Raw genomic sequence first — 23,922 nt, forward strand, 5'->3', positions numbered from 1 at the left:
CCACAGCAGTTATATTAGTGGCTAATGGCTCAATGGCTACAGCTGACGGCCAATCAGCCACAGCTGATGGCCATCTACTACCCGAGCCAGCACCCCTCCACGTGAGGCCGAGAGACTGTAAACTACTTTCTGGGGCTCTGCCCCCACATGCATATACCCTTTTAACACATATTTACAATTTTAATCAATCAAAGATGTTGATTACACTCACTTAAAGCTTCTCAGCAGCATGAGTTAACTAGTTTCACCACACTGAATTAGCTTTATTACAGATTAATCAATGCAGCCTTATTAGGGTATCCACTGACAGATAAATGGATAAAGAAAATGAGGTATATGGAGGTCATTATCTGAGTAAAATATGGCAGACAGAGAAAGACAAATACTGTATAATTTCACTTACCTGTGGAATCATCCTTTAAAGAACCTGAACTCCTAGATACAAAAAACGGACTCATGGTTGCCAGTAGAGGGACATGGGGGGTGGGTGAAATGGGTAAGGTGGTCAAACGGTTGTAAAATATTCCAGTTGTAAGATATGTAACTCGGGATATGATGTACAGCATAGTAACTATAGTTAAAAATACTGGATTATATATTTGAAAGTTGCTAAGAGAGTAGGTCTTAAAAGTTCTTACCACAAGGAAAAGAAGTAGCTATGTGTGGTGATAGACATTAACTGAAACTGTGATCATCGTTTTGCAATATATACATATATCAAATCATTATGTTGTATACCTAAAACTAATAAAGCACTACATATCAATTGTATCTCAAAGAAAGAATTTCATTAAGTTTATTTTATATTAAAAATTGTTCATTACTTCCTCTGGAGACCCTGATATATAAATACATAAATCATATATATAAAAAAGTATATATGTATGCACATATACATTGCATATATGTGGATTGTGTGTATATGTGCATTATATATGCACAATGTGTGTATGTATACAAATATATTGTGTATATGTACATTATGTATGTGTGTGTGTGTATATATATATATGTAATTCCTTCATCTATAAAATGGTCATGTTTGACTACGATAGACAGAAACATCTTCAGATTACTCTTAAATGGGTCCCTCACAATATCAATTCCACATATATGTATAAGTTTGGGTCACAAAAAGCAAGATGATGGGGTTCCAAGGTCAAATGAGGTTAGTCAGTATGGGATGAAAAATGTTATTCAGGTTTCTTTAATGATAAAATTCTAAGTCATTCATATTCTAATGCTCACTATGGATTTCCAAAAATAGAATACAACACGTAATGCCTCCCAAATTATTTGACCATGGAACATTTTTCAATGGGCTATATCTGGGAACAAGCATCATCTGGAATGATCTTTGGGAACATTTCTAGGACTACCAGGAGCAAATATTTATTGTAGACTTTTCAAAAGAAGGTTCACACCACAGTTGGTGTCATCACTGGAGCCCAAGGAGAATTCGCTCCCAACCAGGGTCTAGATCTCAGCCTGGGGAGCTAAAGAAACTCAATCTAATTTAGTGTCCTGGAATGGATTAGAATATCACAGTGATGACTCTCACCAAAAGAGACAGATTTATAAAACCAGAATGTCTATTTTAATTTACAAAGAGAACTATAATTGTCAAGGATATCTAATATGATTGTCCTTTGGCCAACACTTTCTCTGCTTGTAGAAGGACAATTCCATGAAAATCCTTATCTTGACAGAAGATTTCCAGATGAGTATTAACAAAGAACAAGTCATGTCAATTATTCAAAGAGAAAATGGCCACATAAATCTCCATGATGGGCTATATCTTCCACCTGAACTTGATAGGTCATGACCTCATACCCAGAACTGGCTCCTGTAATACATCTTTCTGTGCTTGCAGTAATGACTAACCTCTGTCTGATGGATACTGTGTTTCCCTGAAATAAGGCCTACCTGGACAATCAGCTCTAATGCAAAAATTAATATAAGACCTGGTCTTATTTTGCTATAATACAAGACCGGGTCTTATATTAATATAATATAACATAACATAACATAACATAACATAACATAACATAACATAACACAACACAACACAACACAACATAACATAATATAATATAATACTGGGTGTAATATTAATTTTTGCTCCACAAGATGCATTACAGCTGATTCGGGGAAACATGGTAGTTACTTTCTAGTAATACGAGTATGTTAAAACTTGTATCAGTTCAAGGCCTTTAATGGAACTGAACCCTGAGCACCAGGAAAGCAAGAAACATTTCTGTTTTGTTCAATCCTGTATCAATTACCAGCACTCTGTTCAATAATTAATTGACCAAGTTTCTGGAACCTGAGGAGAATCTGTCTCTTTAATTTGGCTTGGTGATAGATGTAGATATAGGTATAGATATAGGTATGAATATGGATATGGATATGGATGTGAATATGGATTATGTATAGGTATGGTGATATAGATATGATATATATATATATATATATATATATATATATATATATATATATATATATATATGGAGAGAGAGAGAGAGAGAGAGAGATCCTTGTCTATATAGAGACAGTCAAAGGAACCTGATATGATTGTGCTTTGACCCACCCATTACAGACAAGTCCCATGGAAATTCACATCTAGTCTGGGCATTTCTTAGTACCTTATTGGACCTGCTACATAGTACAATCACCACTGATAGTAATTTTTAAACACTGTACTTTGATTCTGGGGCACTGAAGTCACTTCCCCTTTATAGAGAACTAGAAGTCCCCCAAGTTTATGCCCCATACTCACCTGGAACCAATGACTGACTGATGTGAGAAGGAAGAGAAGGATAAACTCTGAGGTACAGTTCATGCTTCAGTCCCCTGGGGTGAGAATAGACTGGGACTTCACCCGAAATCTCACCCCTACTTTGCTTCTCGCCTTTCCTTATCCTGTTTTCCTTACTCTCTTCCTGGTGTCTCCTGGAAGCCCTTCCTTAATAAATCACTTGTACTTGAATTTTTGGCTCAGGGTCTGCATTTGGGAAAATCCAATTTAGGAGACTGACTTTACTATAAGGTTGTTGAGAGAATTGATGAGAAAATGAATGACAAGGGCATAGAACAGTGCCTGGCATATAAAATTTAGCTATTATACAAGACGCAGCCAAAATTTTGAAACTGTTTTTTTAAAAAATCATTTGTCAGTGTATTGCATGCATGTGGTTGAAAATCATTTCAGTACACAGGGTTTATGAAGAAATGCCCAGGACTCAGCTATACCCTCCACCCTCAGGATTACTTCCCCAAGGCAATCACACTTAACCATTTAACCATTGCTGGTTTCAGGTTTCATGGGCTTACCTACATAATTCTGAATACTTTCCATTTACCTCTGTCTCTTGATTTATTAGCTTTATGTATCATCTGTTCATTTCCTGGTATGATGTATGAGGGCTTAGCTCACTTACATCTCCCACTGTCTCTTCCTCCCTTCTCCTAATAGAAGTATAACACTATTTTTAGTTAACTTTGTAACTTTAAACAGCATATTTAAATCCCCATTTGTTCTGTCAACTATGGAGTCCTCTCTTGACTTCCCAGTTAGTTTCTGGTCCTCAATTCTCCTCCTTCCACAAAACTTTTACTTCTGTAGTGTCAAGAATGGTAACATTTATGTTCTCATTAAATCTTTCCTGACTTGTTTACAGCTTGTTTCAAAAATTGAAAACCAGTAAACACTTCTAACCTTATGGCTATATTATTATTTCATTTAACTTTTGTTATCATATTATTGTGTAGGTGGCTTTGGCATTTTTCAGACAAGAGTTCCATTCTTGTGCATTTCCCTCATGCTTTTCTTTGTATCCAGGACCTACCTGAACATATTTTCTTGTGCATGATTGTTTCCTTGCAGATGCCAAATTAGTTTTTGTAACTCCGAGGTTTCGTTTAGGTTAATGCTTCTCCAGGCAAGCTTCAGGTCACGGGGAAAAAAAATGCCAAGCAATGTGAACGCACTACCATAAAGGAATGAAAATACATTTGGGATCATGTCTCATTAGGAGGTTAGGGTCTGCTGCACCTACCTACCCGTCTGCCAATATCTATCTGCCAATATTCCCCAGTCTTTCCTGTTTCTAAATGCTGAATTAGATAAATGCTTTTCTAACCAAAATGAAACAGGATGGTATTTAAGTCAACCATGAAACTAAGCACTGACATATGTGCCCCCCACCTGAAAGAAATTAGGACAGGCTTGATTTGAATCAGGCAGGAGGCCAGTTGCAATCAGTTTCCTAAAGTCTGTAAGTCCACCCAGAGGAGAGATCCAGCCCCACTCCCCCAGGACCCTCCAGATTGCAGAAAAATCCTGGGAGGTCGGAATTGAGCTGGGCTCCCAGATCTTCAATAAGATGTGATTTTGTACAACAGTCGGGGGAAGGAAGGGAATGGCAAAACCAGACCATGATCTTAAAGTACCAATAAATGGGATGATGACTGGGTATTTTTATCATATAAACTTTACTTTTTAGAGCAGTTTTAGGTTCACAGCAAAATTGAGCAGAAAGTTCAGAGAGTTCCCATTGACTGGGTATTTTCCAGCCCTCTCTCACGCACACCTTCTCTGCCTCTAGAGTCCCAGAGCACTTCGGATTTACATGCAAGGTAGGACACACACCAGACTGAGTGTTTGAGCAGACCTAGAGTAATTCATTGACCCACTGAGGACTTGCCATCCCAGCTGGTCCAACATGGAAGCTCTACATGGTACCTGAGGCCACAGAATTAATTGGTATTTGGTGTCGCTGGGAACTGTCAAACTATTGTTTCACTACCACAGCTATGCCTTGCTTTAAACAAACCTGATTCTGTATTTTAAATCTGACATACACAGCAGCTAATTGGGAGTGATCCATCTTTCCACCACTTTCACAAGCTAGGTTCCTCACCTTCTGTAAGGTCTAAAGTCATTCAAAACTTCTGAGGACTTCTGTTTCAGGCAGTTCATTTTCCACATCATCCTTCAGAAATATCCCCTGAGGCATGCTAGCTTCTGGGTGTTTCTCCAGCCTGGAATATCCTCCCTTCCTTCCTTTCAAGGTATGAACGTCACTCTCTTGAACCCTCTGCTCTCATTCCACATCCTCTATGATTGCCACCTTGGTTCTCTCTAGCCCACAGAAGCCCCCTCCCCTGATCTCCCTGGCTATTTAATCCATGTCCACACTGCTGACCATTTAGTCAATTAACATATATGTATCAACATCTACCATTAGCAGGATTCTGTAACAGCTACCCTCAAACCTGATCGTTTCTCATGAGTTAATCTTATTTACACAAATAGATTACACAAATAGATAAACTCTTTGAAGGCAGGACTATGTCTCTTTTTTAAACGCTACATATTACCTAACACAGGACTAGTACCTAACTGATATTCAGTAAATCTTACAAAATTATTCTTAGCTTTGCAAAAATACTCACTGGTTTATTTCCTTACAGAGTAACTTGTCTAGGTGTCTTCATCATCTGGATCAACGTACACGCATTTCTCAAGAATATGTTGTATGAAGACAAGTATATGATATGTCATTTTACAGAACCACTAGATTTTTTAAGGGAGCACTTTTTAAAAATAAGGACTAGTTTAATTTTGCAAACAGGAGTTATTACCTTTGGAAATCTTGACAAATTCTAGGTAGGGGAGGAGCAGGAAAACTTTGCAGCCCAGGCCTCCGGTTCCACATTGATCCTTATATTTATTTGGAGGCTTGTTGGAAAGCTTTTAGACTGAGATTCAGGCAAAGAAGGAAGTGAAGTTGTCGCAGTAATTTTCTCTAGATCATTATTTGGCCAAACTAACTGTCTTCCTGCTGCAGAAATTGTTCCGTGCTAGATGGCCATCTAAGAACAAATTTAGAGTGCTCGATGTTGAGACAGTTTGTCCCACCAACTCTTACATTTCACATAACAAGAAAACCTTGAAAGACGATTTCATTCCCTCAGTTTCTCACGTGTCCTTGAGGTGCTAATGTGTCTAGTCACCACAGTATACCGTTCATGTCACCTACCATACTCCTTTCGGTTTGGGGGTTTCTGTCTCCTTGATCAGCAGGCAAAAAATTCAGACTCACTCTTTTGATTCTGCAAAACTGAGAAGCATATACTATCTTTAAATTAAAAAAAAAAAAAAAAAAGCTTGAAACTTGAAACTAACATATCTAAGCAAATTGGCAGAGCTCTGAAGTAGCAACTGAAAATGACACGACTAATGGCATTGATGGTGGAAAGGAGATCACGAACTAGTTCTCTGTTCTTAACTCCAGTTGAGCATTTAGCAAAAGAATTCAACTGGTTGAACTTTAAAAATCTAAATCACATCTTGAAAGCCGAAGTGTATTTCCCAAGCAGTGTGGAGGGCGGGGAGCTGGGGCGGGGAGGTACTTACACAAGACCTCCATCTCTAGTGCATCCCTTGGCTTAATGCCTTTCAAAGAAATGCCTTGATAAGTTACATTCTTGTTCTCCTTAAAGTTTAAAATTTTCCGGAGAAGTGACTCTTTTTCTCCCACAACCCTCTTAAGTACCAAAGAGATCCAGGCTGAAAGGGGAAAATTTTTCTAAAGGAGAGCCTTCGCAGCTCACACAGGACAAGCGGCCAGCGACACAGCAAGATACTTGTCACGCTTGTTTCACCTGCACGTTGTTCCCTTTCTTTCCTTGCAGCTACCTCATCCCTGAACTCCCAACTCCAGCAGCTCCAGCAGCTCCAGCAGCTTCAGCCGCAGCCGCCACCGCAGCCCGGCAGCCAGCACCCGCAGCCAGCCCCGCAGGCCCCGCAGCAGCAGCCCCAGCAGGCCCCGCCTCAGCAGCCACCACTCGCCTCCCAACAGCTGCCAGCCCCACCATCGCAGCCCCAGCAGCCTCAATCCCACCCCCAGCACCAGAACCAACCGTCTCCAACTCAGCAGAACGCAAGCCCCCCTCTGAAACCCAGTCAATCTCCAGGACACGGCCTCCCGTCGCCGCTCACGCCACCCAATCCTCTGCAGGTATGCTCCCCATCCCGGCCCATGAGCACAGAGCGCTTTCCATGGGGCTGTGCTGTCCCCAAAGGCAGAGGCCAGCAAAACTTAGCGTCCAGTTCTATGGCGTCTAATTCAAATTGATCTCTTAGACATAAGGAAGAGGAAGCAAATAGCCAGCAACCGGGGATACAGTGTGAAGGAAACAAATGGAGCCCATTGATGTGGTCCTGCAAAGGATAAATGTTATCTGCTTTCTCCTGTGAGAGGCCAGCACTGCAAGTGCACTTGCAGCCTGTAATAATTCCATTTTATGATACTTTTTGAAGGCAGCAAAGATAGCATCCAATTAAAATTATTACTAGCACAGTTTTGTAGCCCCGTGGAGAACTGCATCTCCTGTCCATGAGGCATGGTGGTTATTTCTCTATATTATGAATACAACGGTGTCTTACCTTAAGTACTTTGTGCTCTTTTGTTTCTATTTTTCTAAAGACTCTCTGGGGTTAAGAGGGTGAAGAAATTTAGCCCCCGGTCTTATGTCCCAGATTCCAACCATCACTCCATGGACTAACAAGTACTCTGAATGCATGCCAGGAGCCTCAACAAATACGCATTATAAAGATGTTTACAAAATTAGTTTTAAAAAAATAATAAACCTTCCGTATATTTACTTTATTACTGTGAGGCTGAGGGCTTCTAAAATAAATATTTCAGGCTAACCATGGAAGCTCATCTCTAATCCACTATCATTGAGGAACATTCAAGAATACATGTTTATAGTTCAGGAAACCATTCTTAACTTGGAGAACTTTGTAATAAATTAGCTTCAAGTTACAATGACTGTGATGTCAACACATCAGATCCAGAAATGAATGGCTCAGTTTTAGACTTACATAATGCTGTTTTTCCCAGTGAGACTCCCGATGATGACTTAGTAAACTTGTGGCACAGCAACAAAGTCCAGCAGTGAGCAGCCTATGCACTCATTTCATATGCCAGCTTCCCCACGCTTTGACATGGGTCACGCAGCCCTTCCCTACCTTAGGGCTACAAGAGCCATCACATCCTTAGGCCCGAAATAAAGGAAAGTACACAAAGTCACAATAAATTGGTACACAGATAGAAAGGCACTTAGTATTTTAGAACCGACTTTGTTTGTTGTCCTATAACGTTTTTCTTATGAACTTGGATTCTCAGATGTGGCCCAAAGTTTTCCTGGAAATGAAACTATTTGGGTGAGATGAGTAATTGTGTTTTTCCTGGCACTTGGGTCATGGCTACTTTCAGTTTGAACATTTTCCTGAGTCGAGTTTAAAGATGTATTTTTTTTAAAATCTCACAACTATGAGACAGCGTAATACCATTGACATAGGACTAAACTTGAACACAGGCTTAAAAAGTCTTCGTTGTACACTTGACATCTACAGAGAAAATAGATATAATCAAATTTACAAGGGGCACAATTACAGCAATCCCAGTGTTGTCAGCATTTGGAATTCAAAACTATTATCCCAGAGAATGTTTAATGCTTTTTAAGAGCAGTTAAATTAGGTGTACCTGTACACCATATGATTAAACACTTCCTCTTTCCAAGCCATCAAAATAAGTTAAATTACCCAAGAAAAAAAACCTGTCCCCCTCTGAGGGATGAGGTTACTTAGCTCTGTCTGTCTCCAGCTGTACATACTCCACTAGTCAATCCTTACAGCTGAGTGAAAGCTTTGAGCTCGGTGGACATCAGCCTTCTCTGAACACTGTCAATATCTTATCAATCTCTATCAGCCAATGAAAGCCAAGTGTACACAACCCATTTGAATGGCTGTTGATGGGACTTCAGATGAGGTGACCACTCAGCTTCATGGAAATAAATTCTATTAGAATTTCTAAAAGTTCTTTTCATGGTTTCCCATGGAAATCCAGGGGCTGTATTTGTTTTGTTTTGTTTTGTTTTCACAACAAATGAGGGCTCAGAGCCACAATTCTTTCTTTAAAACCCTGAGAGAATATTCTAATTTTTTACTGCTGTAGTTTTAATTTATAAACTTAATTAATCCACTGTTAAGATAATAGTTTAACTTCTGTGGATCTAATGGATGACTACCAAAGGAGTGATTTGGGGAAAACTTTTTAAAATATTACCAAATGGATAAAGAACTGATTTTGAATAAATCTATATCAGTAGAAATAAAAGGATTCCCCCCCCCTTTATTACAGGCATGTGTAAAGGAAATGGATAATTCCATGGTTTTGAAATATTGGGTTTTTTCTACACTAGCTGAAAGGTTTTTGAGTTTGTGAACAGGGAATATTTAAACATTTTAAAAAGAAAAGTGTGTAAAAGGAAATACAAAGATATTTAGCTGTCAAAGGTAATGATCTTTATGAACTAGAAAAAAGTGGTTTTGGTTGGAGATTATTAAGGGAATAAAGGCCAACTAAATTCATATATGACAGCTTAAATTCTATTTAAAAAAAAATTTTATTTGCATGTGGTCTTTATCTTTTTACGTTATTCAAAATCTGAGAAATATTAGTTTAGACTATGCAACTTAGATTGTTAAGGAAAGCTAGTAATTCAGAAAATATTTTTGTTAAAAAAACTGAAAGATAACAATTATTTCTGAAACTATACAGATGTCATGTATTCAGAAAAAATAATAAATGAAAGTGGCTTATGTAGGTATATTTAAGAGAAGCCATTTTTAGAAGTGAAAAAAATTAATAATGGTGGCAGATAGTAATACTCTAGATTAAAATTCCTGGAATAGTTCTTGTGAAGTTTTCCCATAATATTGCAATATAATTCTTTTCATTCTTTAGCTCAATTCCATGAAATTTGCATTTACAAAACCAGGTTGTTGTTTCAAGACAGACATGAGTCTAAAATATCATCACTTCAGAGAAGCCCAGATAGAGGAATAAATTCATCCACTAATTTTGATTGCTCAGGGTTATAGGAGGGCTGCTGGTCCAGAGTGGAAACCGGAAGCTGACCCCTGAATGTCTGTCTTTAGATTCTCTATTGAAACTCAAAACCTGCCCACCCATCCATGTTTGGAGAGAAGTTCCAAACATGGGTCATAAACACAAAGATCTTCAGAGGCTAGGCAGTTAGTCTAAATAAGTAAAGCAAACTTGAGTATAAAACCCAAAGTCAAATTTGAAAACCGTGTGTGGGACAAGAAAAATGCATCCGTGAGATGAATTTAGCTTTTGGGTTCCAGAATGGTTATCAAGCCATTCTCCTATTTTGGCTGTAGTCCACTGGCTACAGACTATGTCAGAATCTAAAACTAGAAATGTAGAGTGTGTTGGGTAGGAGCAGATCAGAAACATAAAGGGCAGCAACTAACTTTGGGGGGAAAAGATATGGCCTAATTATTCCTGGGTAGAAAAAACAATGTACAATTTTAATTTCAATATATAATTTTGATCTGGATAAAGACCCTATAAACATAAGAATGGTGAAATAAATATCTCTTTTCTATGACCTTTGAGATGGCTTTTCTTCAGACTGTTCCTCGGGAATTTTCATTCGCAGTAGGAAAATTCCGAACATTGTGTAAAAGCCCTAATGTGTGCATGTTCCTTCATGAGTGATCTGGAGATGAGCTAGGTATGACTGGAACCTAATTATGGTGCAATGGGAAGGGGGACCTTGAGGGTTTGAGGACTCATCCTAGTTCTGACCCTGCTTCCAGCTAGCGCATGATTTTGGACAAGTCTCATTGGTTCTCTGGACTTTGTTTTGCTCACCTGTTAAATGTTTGAGCTATATGGTTTTTAAAATCCTTTTCAGGCCTATGACTCTATGATCTGAATATTAGTAGGCCTCTAGAACTTTATTGGCTATTGGAAACCTGATAGTCTTGAAGATTCTGTGAATATTCTTCAAGGTCAGGTTAATTTCTTCCCACTCAGCTGGGTGGCAGAGTGGAAAGAGAGTGGGGATAAACATAAGTGGGATAATGATAGCAGAAGCAGATTTTATCTTAGCCACAGAGTCCAAATTAAAGTCAAGTTTTTATCCTCAGAGAGTCACCGCTGTAAGCTCTGGTCCCAGATTGCTTTTCCACACCTATACATTAGAGAAGCTTAAGAAACCAAATGCTGCATTTAACCTTGGCCTTCTGCATACCGTCTTGCATGGCAGGAAGCAAGATAATCTTTTCCTCTTCTTGTTGTATTGAACATCTTAATAAATAACAGAGGGAGACAAAGCTCAGGGGAAGCAGTTAGGGGAGAGAAAGCTATCTGTGCTTGTGTGAGGAATGAGGGGCATGGTTACCTCCTCAGAGGTGAAGTTGCTTCAGAGCAGTGTAAAATTGTTCCCGACCATGTGGATTTGCTAATGTAAAGGTCTTGTTACCACTCAGGCATCCAAGAGTAAAACTGCATCCAAATTCTACCTCTGCTCTGCAGGAGGCACAGCCTCCTGATCTTCTCATTTGGGATGTTTTCCCACTGGCAAACTCTCAGTACTAAGTTCCAAAGTAGATGAGTGATGGAGAAGGTAGTGCATGATCATTTTTGAAAACAAAGACCCAAAACACTTGAGAAGTAGTTTGACCTGGACCGACGTGACTTTCATCCTTTGTAAAGCACATGGTCTCCAATCACAGCTCTTAAGAGAAAAGGCCAAGCATCTTGGGCCAACCCCTTCTCTCCCAGCAGTCTGTCTTAATCCACTTAGCACAATATCAGTCAAAGCTTCGTGACTCAGTTTTTTAACTTTACAAACTTAACTTTAATTTTACCACTTCCTCTATAAAGGGAAAGGGTACAATTAAATACTTTCTAGAACTCCTTCCATTCTATTTGGAGTTTTGTATTACTAACCCCTAAAATTGTGTTGAGTGACTAACAAGGGTATAGGTGGAGAAAAAAATATTTTTCCTCTACTCATCCCAGGTTCTCAGGCTGGGGCTCTATAAATTAGACTAACAAAAGACATATTAACAAGAGAAAAACAAACAGAAGTTCATTAACACGTGCATCACAGGCACACATGGGAGGACTCAGTATGAGTAACTCGAAGTCAGTGGTTAGAACTTGGGCTTATACAGCATCTTAACAAAAGAACAATACATTTTTAGAGAAGTGACAAGATGAAGGAGAAGGACTATGTGTTTCAAGGGGTGGCAAATTGTGGGAAGGTAAATATATGGTGAAACTAATGGTAGATAAGGGTTAGTTTTAGCAAGATTGGTTGTATAGATTCCTCTAGTGCCATCTCTGGGCTGATAAGGACCTAGAGTTGTCTCCAGTAATTAATGTCTATCCTTCCTGGTAGAAGGGGAGGGGGGAAGTACACCTTTACAAATTTATGTCCTGCTTTTAGGTAAATGGAATGGCAGAGAAGTTTTCTTCTCTCTGCTTCTTCTCAATTGTCTTGAGTTCAAAAAAAAAATCCCCGTGACAAAGTGGCACATTTTGGGGTGGCATATTCTAGTACCGTTCACAGGCATATTTTTATAACTCCTTTGTGTTCATTGTAAACTCTAATAGAACTCAGACATCCATGCCTACACAGGGCTGAATCACTGCAGAATTCTCCCATTCTGGACCAAGACTAAGGTAAGGTAAGTGAGGCACTCATCTTGGATGCAAAATTCAAGATGTACCCAAAAATGTGGTAATCAAGATAGATAATATTTTAATGCAATATTTTTAAAAATCAAAATGAATGCTGAAATTCATGATGAACTAAATGCCAAAATTTTAAATATAGGATTAATAACAGTATTGAGCCATACTGGAGTCTGAGGCAAAAGGAAAAATTAGTAACACTGATTTTGTTGATCACAAATGTTTGTGTTCATTTTGATTTTTTAAAATATCCCATTACATGTTATTCATCTTGATGATTGTGTATTGGGCATACCCTTAACTTTTGTGCCCCAGATAAGTGCCTCACTCACCTCACTCTAGTCCCTCCCAGCTTGGCTACCAGCTGTGTAAATGATTTATTTAATAAATATTCTCCAAGGTCAATGGCATTCTATCCACTGTAAATTTCAGCCAGATCTTGGATACCATTTTAATTGAACTTGAAAATGGCACCAAATTTGTGCCGTAGAAAAACAAGTGCTTGTTGGGTAATGGATGGGGCAGGGAGGTGGGTGGAAATCCATTGTCCTTAACTGTGTATTGCACAGGTCTAATAAACCAATCGTTCTGATTGGATTGAAATGTTAGGACAATCAAGTAACTTTTTTTGCTGACATTTTTTACTGAACTAATTTATGGTTTTATGAAATTGAGTAAGTTTGGTAAAAATTATAGATGTAGACAATATTCTCCAGAGCAATTCAGGCCATGAGGATCTTTTCAGAACTGGACAAGTCAACACAAAGTAAGGCTTCCTCTTGGGCTAACGAACCAAAGGAAATTTCATTATTATGAATGAGAACATCCATCCAAACTCTGAGGGTTACTGTGAAGATTAAATAATGCTTTTTATGCTCTAAATTTGCTAAGTACATGTTGATTATACTACAGATATGAAAGAGAATGAATTTACTTCTGTTTATACTACCATCCAGCAAATTGAGAGCTTCATTCATGATTCACTCATTCAGCAAGAGGTTGAATGGGAAAGGGGAGTCCCTTTACCCAACCATATTCAGCACTGAATAAAATAAACAAAACATATGTACCCACTTTCTCTGCAAGGCACAATTTTTCCTTTTATGAAAGAAAGACAATCTCCTTAAAAAAAAAAAAAAAAAAAAAAACCCTCAGTTCAACATTACGGACATTTCAAAGAATTTATTACAAGCATTTGAGATCCAGGAGGAGCTACAAAGTTTATATTGCTTTGAGAGTGGCTGGGGGAAATTACTTTATCAAGAATACACTTATGTACTTGGTGCTTCTTTGCCATTGTCTAGATTTACCATTTCTGGGTACTGTTCTGCAGATTAGTCAAATCATGTAGATAGGGGTTCAGCAAAGCAGGTGGCATTTTCACACCGCTGAGTACAGAAGCTCCCAGCAAGTAGTAGCAATAGATGGAAAGGGTGCCAAAATCAAAGGGAGTGCAAAGATTCTTGCAGCATTTGAACAGGGCAAGTTATAACTTCTCAAGGAAAACAGCACCACTCTGACCATGATAGGGGGGCGGACCTGTGGCCTGTCTGCAGCGAGTTCAGCAATGAGCCTGGGGGCCACACATACTCTCCAGTCCCATCACTGTCTGTCGGATATGGCAGATAAACTGATCCCAAAGTCTAGTTCAGATGGCTTCTGAAACTGTTTTGCCTCCATGTGCATAGATGCAGGTTTTAGTGGCACTTCAAGATGCCCAAAATGTGCTGGCTGGCACTTCACTCTGAATGAGCAAAACATAGCCAGTATTTATGTTAACTTAATGCAATAGTCTTGTGCTTTCATGATCAAGTGCCATTCCTCATATTTTAGCCTCAATTTATTTCTCACACATTAGGGGTAAATTTTCCACCGGCTTTAAACTGACTTCCAAAGTATAGACTTGCAAGTGAATATTATCCAGGTCATAAAGATAGCACTTTTATCATTAGCTACAAACATTTATCAAGCACCTATGGTGTGCATTGTGGTCCTAGCGAAGGTTTACAGGACAGACGTGTGGCGTCGTAGGGAGAGCATGGTCTTTAGAAGCAGACAGACTTGGGCATGGGTGCTGGCGCTGCCGGGCACTTGGGTGAGGTCACCCAAGAAAGATCCTGAACCTTAATTTCCTCATTGTCTGGAGGGTTGGTGTGGGGATTAAATGAGATGACTTATGTGAGGGTACTGAATTAAGTTCTTGACAAATAGCTGGCACTCAAAAAATGATCAGTTTCCTCCCTGCCTTTTTTCCTTTCTTGACTCTAGATATTAAAATCTAAGGAGATAATCTAATGAGATACACAGACCCACTCGAAGTTGAGCAAAATGCAAATAGTCCTGGGAATATAAAAATGCATGTGTACAATAAAATTATGCACTGCACTCCTACAGAAAACTCATATAAACTATAATGAGGCTAACAATTACACATCTGTTTTGTAGCATCAAGTCAGAGAGGTTGGGAGGGTTTCTGGGGAGGGGGACTTAGCAAAGGGAGGGGAGGGCAAGCCTGCACAGAGGCCTGGGAGAGGTGTGGGGGCAGGAGATTGCCTTGTGCTCCCGTAATCTTAGAGCATTCTCACTTTGACCCACAGAACCTCGGTTTCTCCACCAATATTATTAAAACAAAACAAACAAAAAAAAAACACACAACTTTTTTTCCTTCTAAATTCCCAAAGTTGTGGTTTTTAGCATGTCAGTAAACAGGGAGATTCTTGGTAATCCCAGTTTTGCCATTAACTAGCTGCATGACCTCGGACAAGTCACCTAATCTCTGGACTCAGTTGTGTCACTCATTACATGAAAAGTTCATATTAGATGATCTTTAAGTCCTTTCCAGTTCCACATTCTATTTATGAAATAACACAAATAAGGTGGTTTGAACTACATGGAAAGAAAGACCTATATATGTACAACATCATATCCCACAGCACATATGCAATACTCAAGAAATACTGATAATATTTGGCTAATATTTGCAGTGTGTTTTGAAACTTACAAAGTGCATTTTTATATACATTATTTCATGCATTGGCCTCACGAGTTCACAGTTCTAATCAGAATAATCTCGCGTTTCCCTGAAAATAAGACGTAGCCAAGCCATCAGCTCTAATGCGTCTTTTGGAGCAAAAAATAATATAAGACCTGGTGTTATGTTATGTTATGTTACGTTACGTTACGTTACGTTACTTTACGTTACGTTACATTACATTACATTGTATTGCATTGCATTGCATTGCATTGCATTGCATTGCATTGCATTGCATTGTATTGTATTGTATTGTATTGTATTGTATTATAAGGACCAGGTCTTACAGTAAAATAAGACTGGGTATTATATTGATTTTTGCTCCAAAAGACGCTTTGGAGCTGATGGCCCGGCTAGGTCTTATTTTCGGGGAAACACGGTAGATAGATAGATAGATAGATAGATAGATAGATAGATAGATAGATAGATAGATAACAGGTAGATAGATAGATAGGTAGATAGATAGATAACAGATAGATAGATAGATAGATAGATAGATAGATAACAGATAGATAGATAGATAGATAGATAGATAGATAGATAGATAGATGATAGATAGATAGATAGATAGGCACTGCAACACTGGATGTCACTCCTAGATATTTCTCAATTAACATTAGAATACTAAAAGCTAAAAGAAATCCTGCATTAGAGATTTCTAGTTAACATTATTTAACCAAGAAATTCCCAAACTTATGTTACAACTGAATTTTTCCCCTCATATAACACTAATTAATATCCCATATAAATTCCTTTAGGAACCGTGCTCTAAGGATTCCTTGTCTAATTGTTGTAGCATCCACACAACTAAAATAACCTTGCATTTCCTTACCTAAAATAGGCAACAGTCTACAGACCCACTCCAGTGGACTAAATAGTGGAGAAAAGGAAGTACTATAGAAAGATGGAGAAATACAGGAAGAAGAAACTCCAAACCAAAGCAAGAGTGAGGAAAGCTGAAACCAGCAATGGTCCTTACAGTTGGCAACGAGCAAAGTCAGCCAAAAAAATAAGGAAATGTGGTGAACACACAATGGGATTTATAGATGATGTAATACAAAATTATACACCTGAAATCTATGTAATTTTACTAACAATTGTCACCCCAATAAATTTTAAAAAAAATAATAATAATAAAATAAATAAATAAATAAAATAAAATAAAAATAAGGAAATGTCTGTCTGGGTTGCCTCTGATGGCAGCTGAGGTCTCAGAGACCTTGTCTTTCAGATGGTGATTTCTCCCCCTCTTCTTCACTGCCCATGATTTCTCCTGTTCACACCCCACTGCACCTGGAGTCAGGCCTCCCCATGGCAGGGCACGGAGGTGATAGCAGGGTACCACTGGACCACATAGCCCCAAACCCATGAAATCAGTAGGACTGAGACAGGGCACAGCCTGCCCTCACCTCACCTCCATCCTTCTGTCCTTTGAGGAATTTCCAGTGGTCAGAAGGTTCCTCAATATCCTGACTACCTCATTCTCCACCCCTGTATTTTAAGAAGGATTAGATTCCAAACAACAGGTCAAGTCAGTCTGAAATATGTATGGCAAGGCTTTAGCGTCATAGGCTGTCAAAACTCCATGTCTCTGGGCCATTACTCCCTTCCTGGCTCTTTTTCTATTTCCTGTTAAAAAACAGAAAACGAAAAACAAAATAAAATAAAAAACCAGCCCAACCTCAGAGGCACTGGTGTTTTCTTTCTTTCATCCTCTACTGTTGAGAACTAAATTGGGTATTCTGGCTTCAAACGGCAATACTAGGGCCCGATGAATGCAGAGTTAAGACAGGGGAAGGTGCCATGTTGAGAATACCAGTTCCAGAGTCTCTTCTTTCATGTATAAGAGGAACCCACATGGCAAAGGTCAGGTCTCTGAGTGGTTCTCAACCGGAAATGGCAATTCCGTGTCCTCAGCCACTCAGTGGGGATGCCTGCGAGGCCTCAGATGAACGCAGCTGTGGAGGGAACACTCTGCATTTGTGCGTGCGTGCGTGACAACTCTCTTCTGGGAACTGGCGGTCTGCGTCTAAAGGTCCAGGCGGGCTCCGGATTGATGCCACCTTTCCAGCCCCACACATTTTGTCTGAACTGTCATTTGGCAGGGATCAGCCTGGCACCATCACTTAGTTTTCTGCACCAGAAGATATTTAACTGTCATAAAAAAGAACCAAAGTTAGGGAGCGCCTTCTTTTCTTAGCTGGACTCCATCTCCCAGAGGCTGGCTGTTCTTTCCAGAGCCGAGCTCTCCATCCTTGTGTGTGAGGCTACAAATGTGGCCTTTAACGAGAACAAAGCAATGGGGAAGGGTTTAGAGAGGAGAGGATTTCAGAGAAACCATCTCACTTCCCCCAAGGAAAACTCTCTGAGTCTAGTTGGCTTGGCAACTTCTATTTTTTAAAATCAGAGGGAAAATAACCTAGTACTCCTACGTAAGGTTATAAAATTTAACATTCCTTAGAGTACTTACTACCTTCAGTAGTTTGCACCCCATGGAAGGAATTTGATCAATTTCGGGCTAAAACTCAATGGTCCTTGGACCCAGCCTGGACAAAGCAGAGTTATTAAAGGCTTAAAGCAAAGATGGGATATTCTCCAAGCTCCCTGCATGTAACAGTCACATGAATCCATTTTAAACATCTTCAAGGCACAACCTGCATAACATTTTGTCTACCAGTGAACCCCCTTAAATGATACAGTGGGTATCTTCATGCCAGAAAGGGAGGCCTCCATACAACGAAATATTTTCTGGGTCACGGGTGCCCATCATCTCACTGTCTTGCCTGATCTTTCTCCCTCTTCTTGACTCATCGAAGCCACGCCAACTCCAAACAACTGAGGCCATGCCCACACTCATGCCACTGTATTTTGTTCAATCTCTTGCTCACTTTTTCAAGAGAAAATTTCCAAACTCCGTGGCAGTGTTTCTCAGCATTGGCTGCATGTTGGGATCACCTGAGTTTGTGCGTGTGTGTGTGTGTGTGTGTGTGTGTTTAATACCAATGCCTGGGTCCCACCCAGAGATTCTGACTGAACCTGAGTGGGATGAGTGTGGCCATCAACATTTTTTAAGCTCCCCAGGTGATTCCAGTGTGGGGCCAGGGTTAAGAATAACTACCTGTGGTCTTGTAAGTAGGCTCACAACTACTCGTTTCTAAAAGAGCAAATTCCTACTTCTTATTTAAACAAAATGCTTTCTACCCGAAGTGTTGGTTGCATGAGTGGCTGCTAACTTTACTTCTATGATGTGATAAAACTAGGTCTTCATTTCTTAAAAGAATGAGCCAGTGTTAACTTCTACCCTACTCCTCTCCCAGATTCACAGCTGTCACAGAATGAAAACAACCAACCATATCTGTACTTTGGTATCCACTCAAGCCTCTCCCATACCCTGAAATTGAGTTATTAGCCAATATTTGCAGAAAAACCTCAAGCCTGGTAATTCATACCTGATATTCAAAATATAATAGAGGAAAGGTATAATTCTTTCAGACTCTACAACATGCTCTCCAAACATGAACTGCTACTACAAGTTGAGATGCCTAAATACTGCTAAATGTTGTCTCACCTCATCTATACTAGGGCTTTTCAAGCTTTATTTGCATATGAATCTCTCTGGGACCTTGATAAATGCAGACTCAGACTGTAGAGGGCCCACCTGAGAGTCTGCATTTTTAAGCAACTCCTGGGTAATGCTGACACAGCTGGTCCTCTGCCCACCTCTTGAATAGCAAAGCTCTGCTCAGTGAATCAGTGACCTGCCTCCCACAAGCTCCATTTCTCAGATGAGGAAATTAAGAGTAAGGACCTATTAGAGGTGAGAGTCAAACCGAGGTCTTTCTGACATAAAACTTTGTCCACTCTGTTAACCCGTCTCTTTTTAGTTTTTTTTTTTTCCATTGTGAGATTTCCAGCTTTTTAAAAAGATCACATAATGATTTCTTTCCTTGAAGATGAAGATGGAGATAGATACGCTGGTGGATGAAAGACTCTCCCTTTCCCCTGTCTGGTCTTTCTTGTAATTCCTGATCTAAATCTTGATCTTAACATTGCTCAAGAACCAGTCACTCTGAGGTTGAAGGTGAGGATGTGGCCACACATTCTTCTCTTTCTTTAGTAAATATACTAGTTTTGTTGAAACTGTTTCTACCAAATTGAAACTCAAGTACAAAGATTAAAGTGGTCTGTGACCACTAACTAAATTAGAGCTGAAATGGCTGACAGGATCTCTGTGAGAAGTCAAAAGGTCTCATTCCAATTTTTAGGCCCAAGATTGCCAAGCTCTGTGGCTGTGAGGACCACACCCTACCTGCAGCCCCACCAGCTTTCATTCAGCCATGAAAGTGCACCTGGGACTGTCTGCTTCAGCAGGGGCCGAGGGAGTCTTCTTTATACCATTATTACAACACTCTTTTTCAGGAGCAAAAGCCAAGATGCATGCAACACAGCAGCAAAATCATCCTCCAGATGTAGAGGCCATACAGACTCAGAATGTGGTTCTGTTTCCTTGATGAAAGATCCTAAAGTATAGTTTGTTGAAATGCTTTACCCTCTTAATCAGGGGTGTGGGAGCTGTGTACAAAATACATTTAAATTAACCATCTTTACTCCAGTCACATGTTTGTTTTCCAAACTAGCCCTTCCTATTATTACAAAGAGGAATTTGCTTTATGGTAATTGGGAGCTGTGTCATCACTGTAAAGTAATGTTTTCTTCATAAAATGCAAGAAAGGTTTTCACAAACATCCCCCCTTTTGAAGTTCCTGGACTGTCGTTTCGTATTTCTGGTAAGTGGGATGTAGACCCAGTAACCCAGACAAATCCGTGACACTTGCCCAGCGTCTGCCTGTACCAGATTGCACAGCAGGTCCTGCTGATTAGACGGCTTTAGGGGGGAAATTGCATTGTCACTTTCATCTTCAAAGAACAGAAACCCAACAGAACTTGTACAAAATCAGCCACTAGCCTTAGGATGCATAAATACATGCCTGGGCGACCTAAAAGAAAACAAAGTGGGAAAATAAACTTCTTAAACCCTGCCAATGCAATTCCCAACACGCTGTGTGCTTGCATGAAAGGGTTAGACTATGTGTACGTGTGGACTTGAAACCTTCGTAATTATATGGATACGTGTTCCCTATGTGTGAGTACACACTTTCGGGTTTATTTGATCTGTACACACGCACATATTTGTTTAGAATCTTTTGAGAAAGACCAATTCAGGGGTTGTGTAAAGTGTCCTTTTATAGTGCCACGGATGTGGTCCAGGGAAGTCAGCGAGTGTGAGCCCAGGGGGAGAACGACATTGTCTGGGCTTTCCTTTCTTTCCTTTTCTGCCCGGGATGTTGGAGAGAATGACTAAGCAGGGCTGGAGATTATGGATTTGCTTAAGTGTGAATGGCTCATTGCTGAAAGCAGCACGGCCCTTCCCGAAGGTGACTGACTGGGGCTGCAGGTCTTCACACTGGATGCCTGGATTTGACTCGGAAAGTCTGCCAAGTCTTTTACGCGGATATTTATCTTAATTAGATCTGAAAGACCTGCCACAGCAGACTAGTCACACCGATTAAAATGAAAAACAGGAGAAATTACTGATCAAATTAATCATAATGTCGGGTTACAGCTGTAGGTCTGATGTAATTTGCCACTCCAGTGAGTTACATCGGCGGGCCTGGGAAAGGGAGCTGGTTACGCTGATCCGGAACACCCGCCCGCTCCAGGCAGCCTGGCAGGAGGCTGGCTCCATTCATTTTCCTGGCTTGCTCTGACCTCCCTGCTGCAACTGGAAACAAATCAGGCACCAAACAAATGGGGGTGGGGGTGGGGGTGCTTATCCAAGCAATCGTACTATTTCAAAATGGTGAGCTTCTGAAACTCGCCTGGGCAGGCTTAGGGCTTTGTGCTCCTTGGGCTTTTTGCTTTTGGTTTTTCCACTTAACTTCCTTTTAGTTTTACTTGTGGTGACTTGACATTGATTACAGATGCAGAAAGGGAATCAAAAGGTCAGAGGACAAAACCTTTGGCTCTAAACAATGATAAAAAAAAAAAAAAAAAAAACCTTTAGAAAAATCTCCTACAACTGAGGCATGGATTGAAATAATCCAGAATGTCACAACAGAGAAGGAAAAAACCTAAACTGTAAGAGCTGACTGTTCCCACAAAGCTATGGTCCTGGTGTTCTAATTTTTAAATAAGCACTGCTTTATACCATATCATGTCTTTAGAGTAAGATGGGTGAGGGATACTGTTTTTTAAGAAAATAAATGACAGCCCAGATTCTTTTCAATGTATAGCCCTGACACTGAGCAGTGATTCTTGATTCATTCAGTGTTTGTAAAACACATCTCTCCATTAATGATACAAAGAAGGGGTTCTAAAACATAGCCCAGTCTAGACATTCAAATGGGAATTCTCAGAAGGGAGAATTTAGGAGCAATATACAATTTCTCTCCAAACAGTTCTGCTTTATCAGGGAATTAGATAAGCTTCCGGGGTGGGGTTGGGGGGAAGTTCATCCTAAAACAGAGGTGATTGAGAAGAAACAGGGAAAGGAGGCCTCTTTCCCAATCAGTAGTTATCAGACAACTGTGGAGCACTAACCTTTCTTTTTGACCATATCATGGTTGCCCAAATTCCATGTATTCATCCCTGGAACAGACATACCCTTCTATCCCCAATCTGAAAAGGCCCCTGTTCTCTCTCCACCCCATCAGGAATGAATCTGGTACATTCTGTAAATGAGGAAGACAGGCAGTCATAGAAGACAAGCTGGTCTTGACACTCAAGACATGATACCTTTTGGACCTTTCTGTGGACCACACTGTGAGTGGTTATTACATTGGTTTAGTGGTTTTAACCAGAATTTAAAAAAAAAAAAAAAAAAAAACAATTAAAAAATAGAAAATAACAGGGCATATCACACAAAGTAAGGCTATGTATTTTTCTTGAAGCTTCTGTTTAAGTTAAATACATATAGATATATGTATATAGTTACATATAGAGAGACAAAGGTATACATATACATATAGAGAGACAGATATATTTGTCTGTATACATATTTTTTGTATGTAAGTATGTGTTGCTTTTTGTTGGAAAATGTATTTCTTACTATAAGACAAGATCAGAAGAATTTCAAAAACCCTACCTTGAAAGACCTAGCTATTTAAGAAGGCAGAGGTGGGAATTCTTAGACATGTAAAAACTCAGAAAGCAAATTTATCAGTGTCCCAACATATTGAATATGATGATGAGCTCCTAAACACCAAACACTGTCAGCAACAGTCAAAATCAAGCAAAAAGGTAATGCCACCTCCCCCACCCACACACATTGCAGGGAACTTCAACATTATACCATTACCTATGTAGTTGAAAACTCACGTGTAATTTAATAACAAGCTTATTAAACTGAGAAACTAAACTATGTATTAAAAGCTGGCCAAGTGGTCCCACCAAAAATGAATAGATGATACTAAAGACAAAGTGAAAAGAGGAGAGAGAAAGTGGTAGGCAGGGAGCACGGGGCACCACACTGGTTGCCTAGTTTAGGTTCCTGGAAGATTTATCAAGGGAAAAAGCCTTTTCCCCTAGGATTGCAAGTCAGGAGCCAGTTCATGGGCCCTGGTCAGAAAATCAGAAAAATCATGGGCTATAGAGCTCCACATCCAAGGTGCCTGGAATTTTTCTCAGCTCCCCCACTTGATCCGGCCCCAGGATTGGGTTTAGCACCATTCTCCCTGACCTGGTCTTCCTACTTGTGTGTCTCCCTAATCCAATCCACTTAGCAAAGCACTGCCAAGCTAACCTTCTTAAAGGAGCATTCTGTTCATATCACCCTCCTCTCAAAGCCCCTTGGCCTTTTAGCCTGGGTACTCAGGCCTTACTGTCACCCACCTCCCACCTCCCTTCACTGCACTCGGAGTCTCCCAGTACCTGACATCCCTTGCCGCCCGCCTCCCTGGCCCTCCTGGTGCTACCCCAATGGCCAGGGGTGCCCGCGCTTCTCTCACTACTGGTCCCATATGGCTCCCTTCATGCCCTACTCTTTCCACTGTAAATAAACAGATGTTATGACTATTATTCTTTTCAAATTGTTTTAACTCCATTGTTCTTTGCTCTACCCTCTCAATGGGCTTTAGGAAATGCAGATTTTATTTAGACTGCTTTAAACCAGCTTCTTTAATTTGGGAGGAAATGTATATCAAAGCAAGGACCCTCATTTTCTAATTAACTCTATGTTTCCTTTTCCCCACCATCTCAACAACATGTGGTGGACCTTAACATGCAGAATATAATAGAGAAAGG

The 23,922-nt window shown here is 39.9% G+C and overlaps 1 protein-coding gene across 7 annotated transcripts in view; it reads left to right on the top strand.

Moving 5' to 3' along the window:
• POU6F2 (POU class 6 homeobox 2) overlaps window positions 1-23,922 on the top strand; it is a 488,585-nt gene that overhangs the window by 363,988 nt on the left and 100,675 nt on the right. For all 7 annotated transcript variants that reach the window (XM_074340527.2, XM_074340525.2, XM_074340526.2 and 4 more), the window contains one exon: window positions 6,700-7,025. In XM_074340527.2, coding sequence (XP_074196628.1) covers window positions 6,700-7,025 — 326 coding nt within the window. The remainder of the gene's footprint in view (window positions 1-6,699; window positions 7,026-23,922) is intronic.

The sequence above is a fragment of the Rhinolophus sinicus genome, chromosome 4 (assembly GCF_057876585.1).
Source record: "Rhinolophus sinicus isolate RSI-liver-muscle chromosome 4, RSI-T2T, whole genome shotgun sequence".
In the NCBI taxonomy this organism is placed as follows: Eukaryota; Metazoa; Chordata; class Mammalia; order Chiroptera; family Rhinolophidae; genus Rhinolophus; species Rhinolophus sinicus.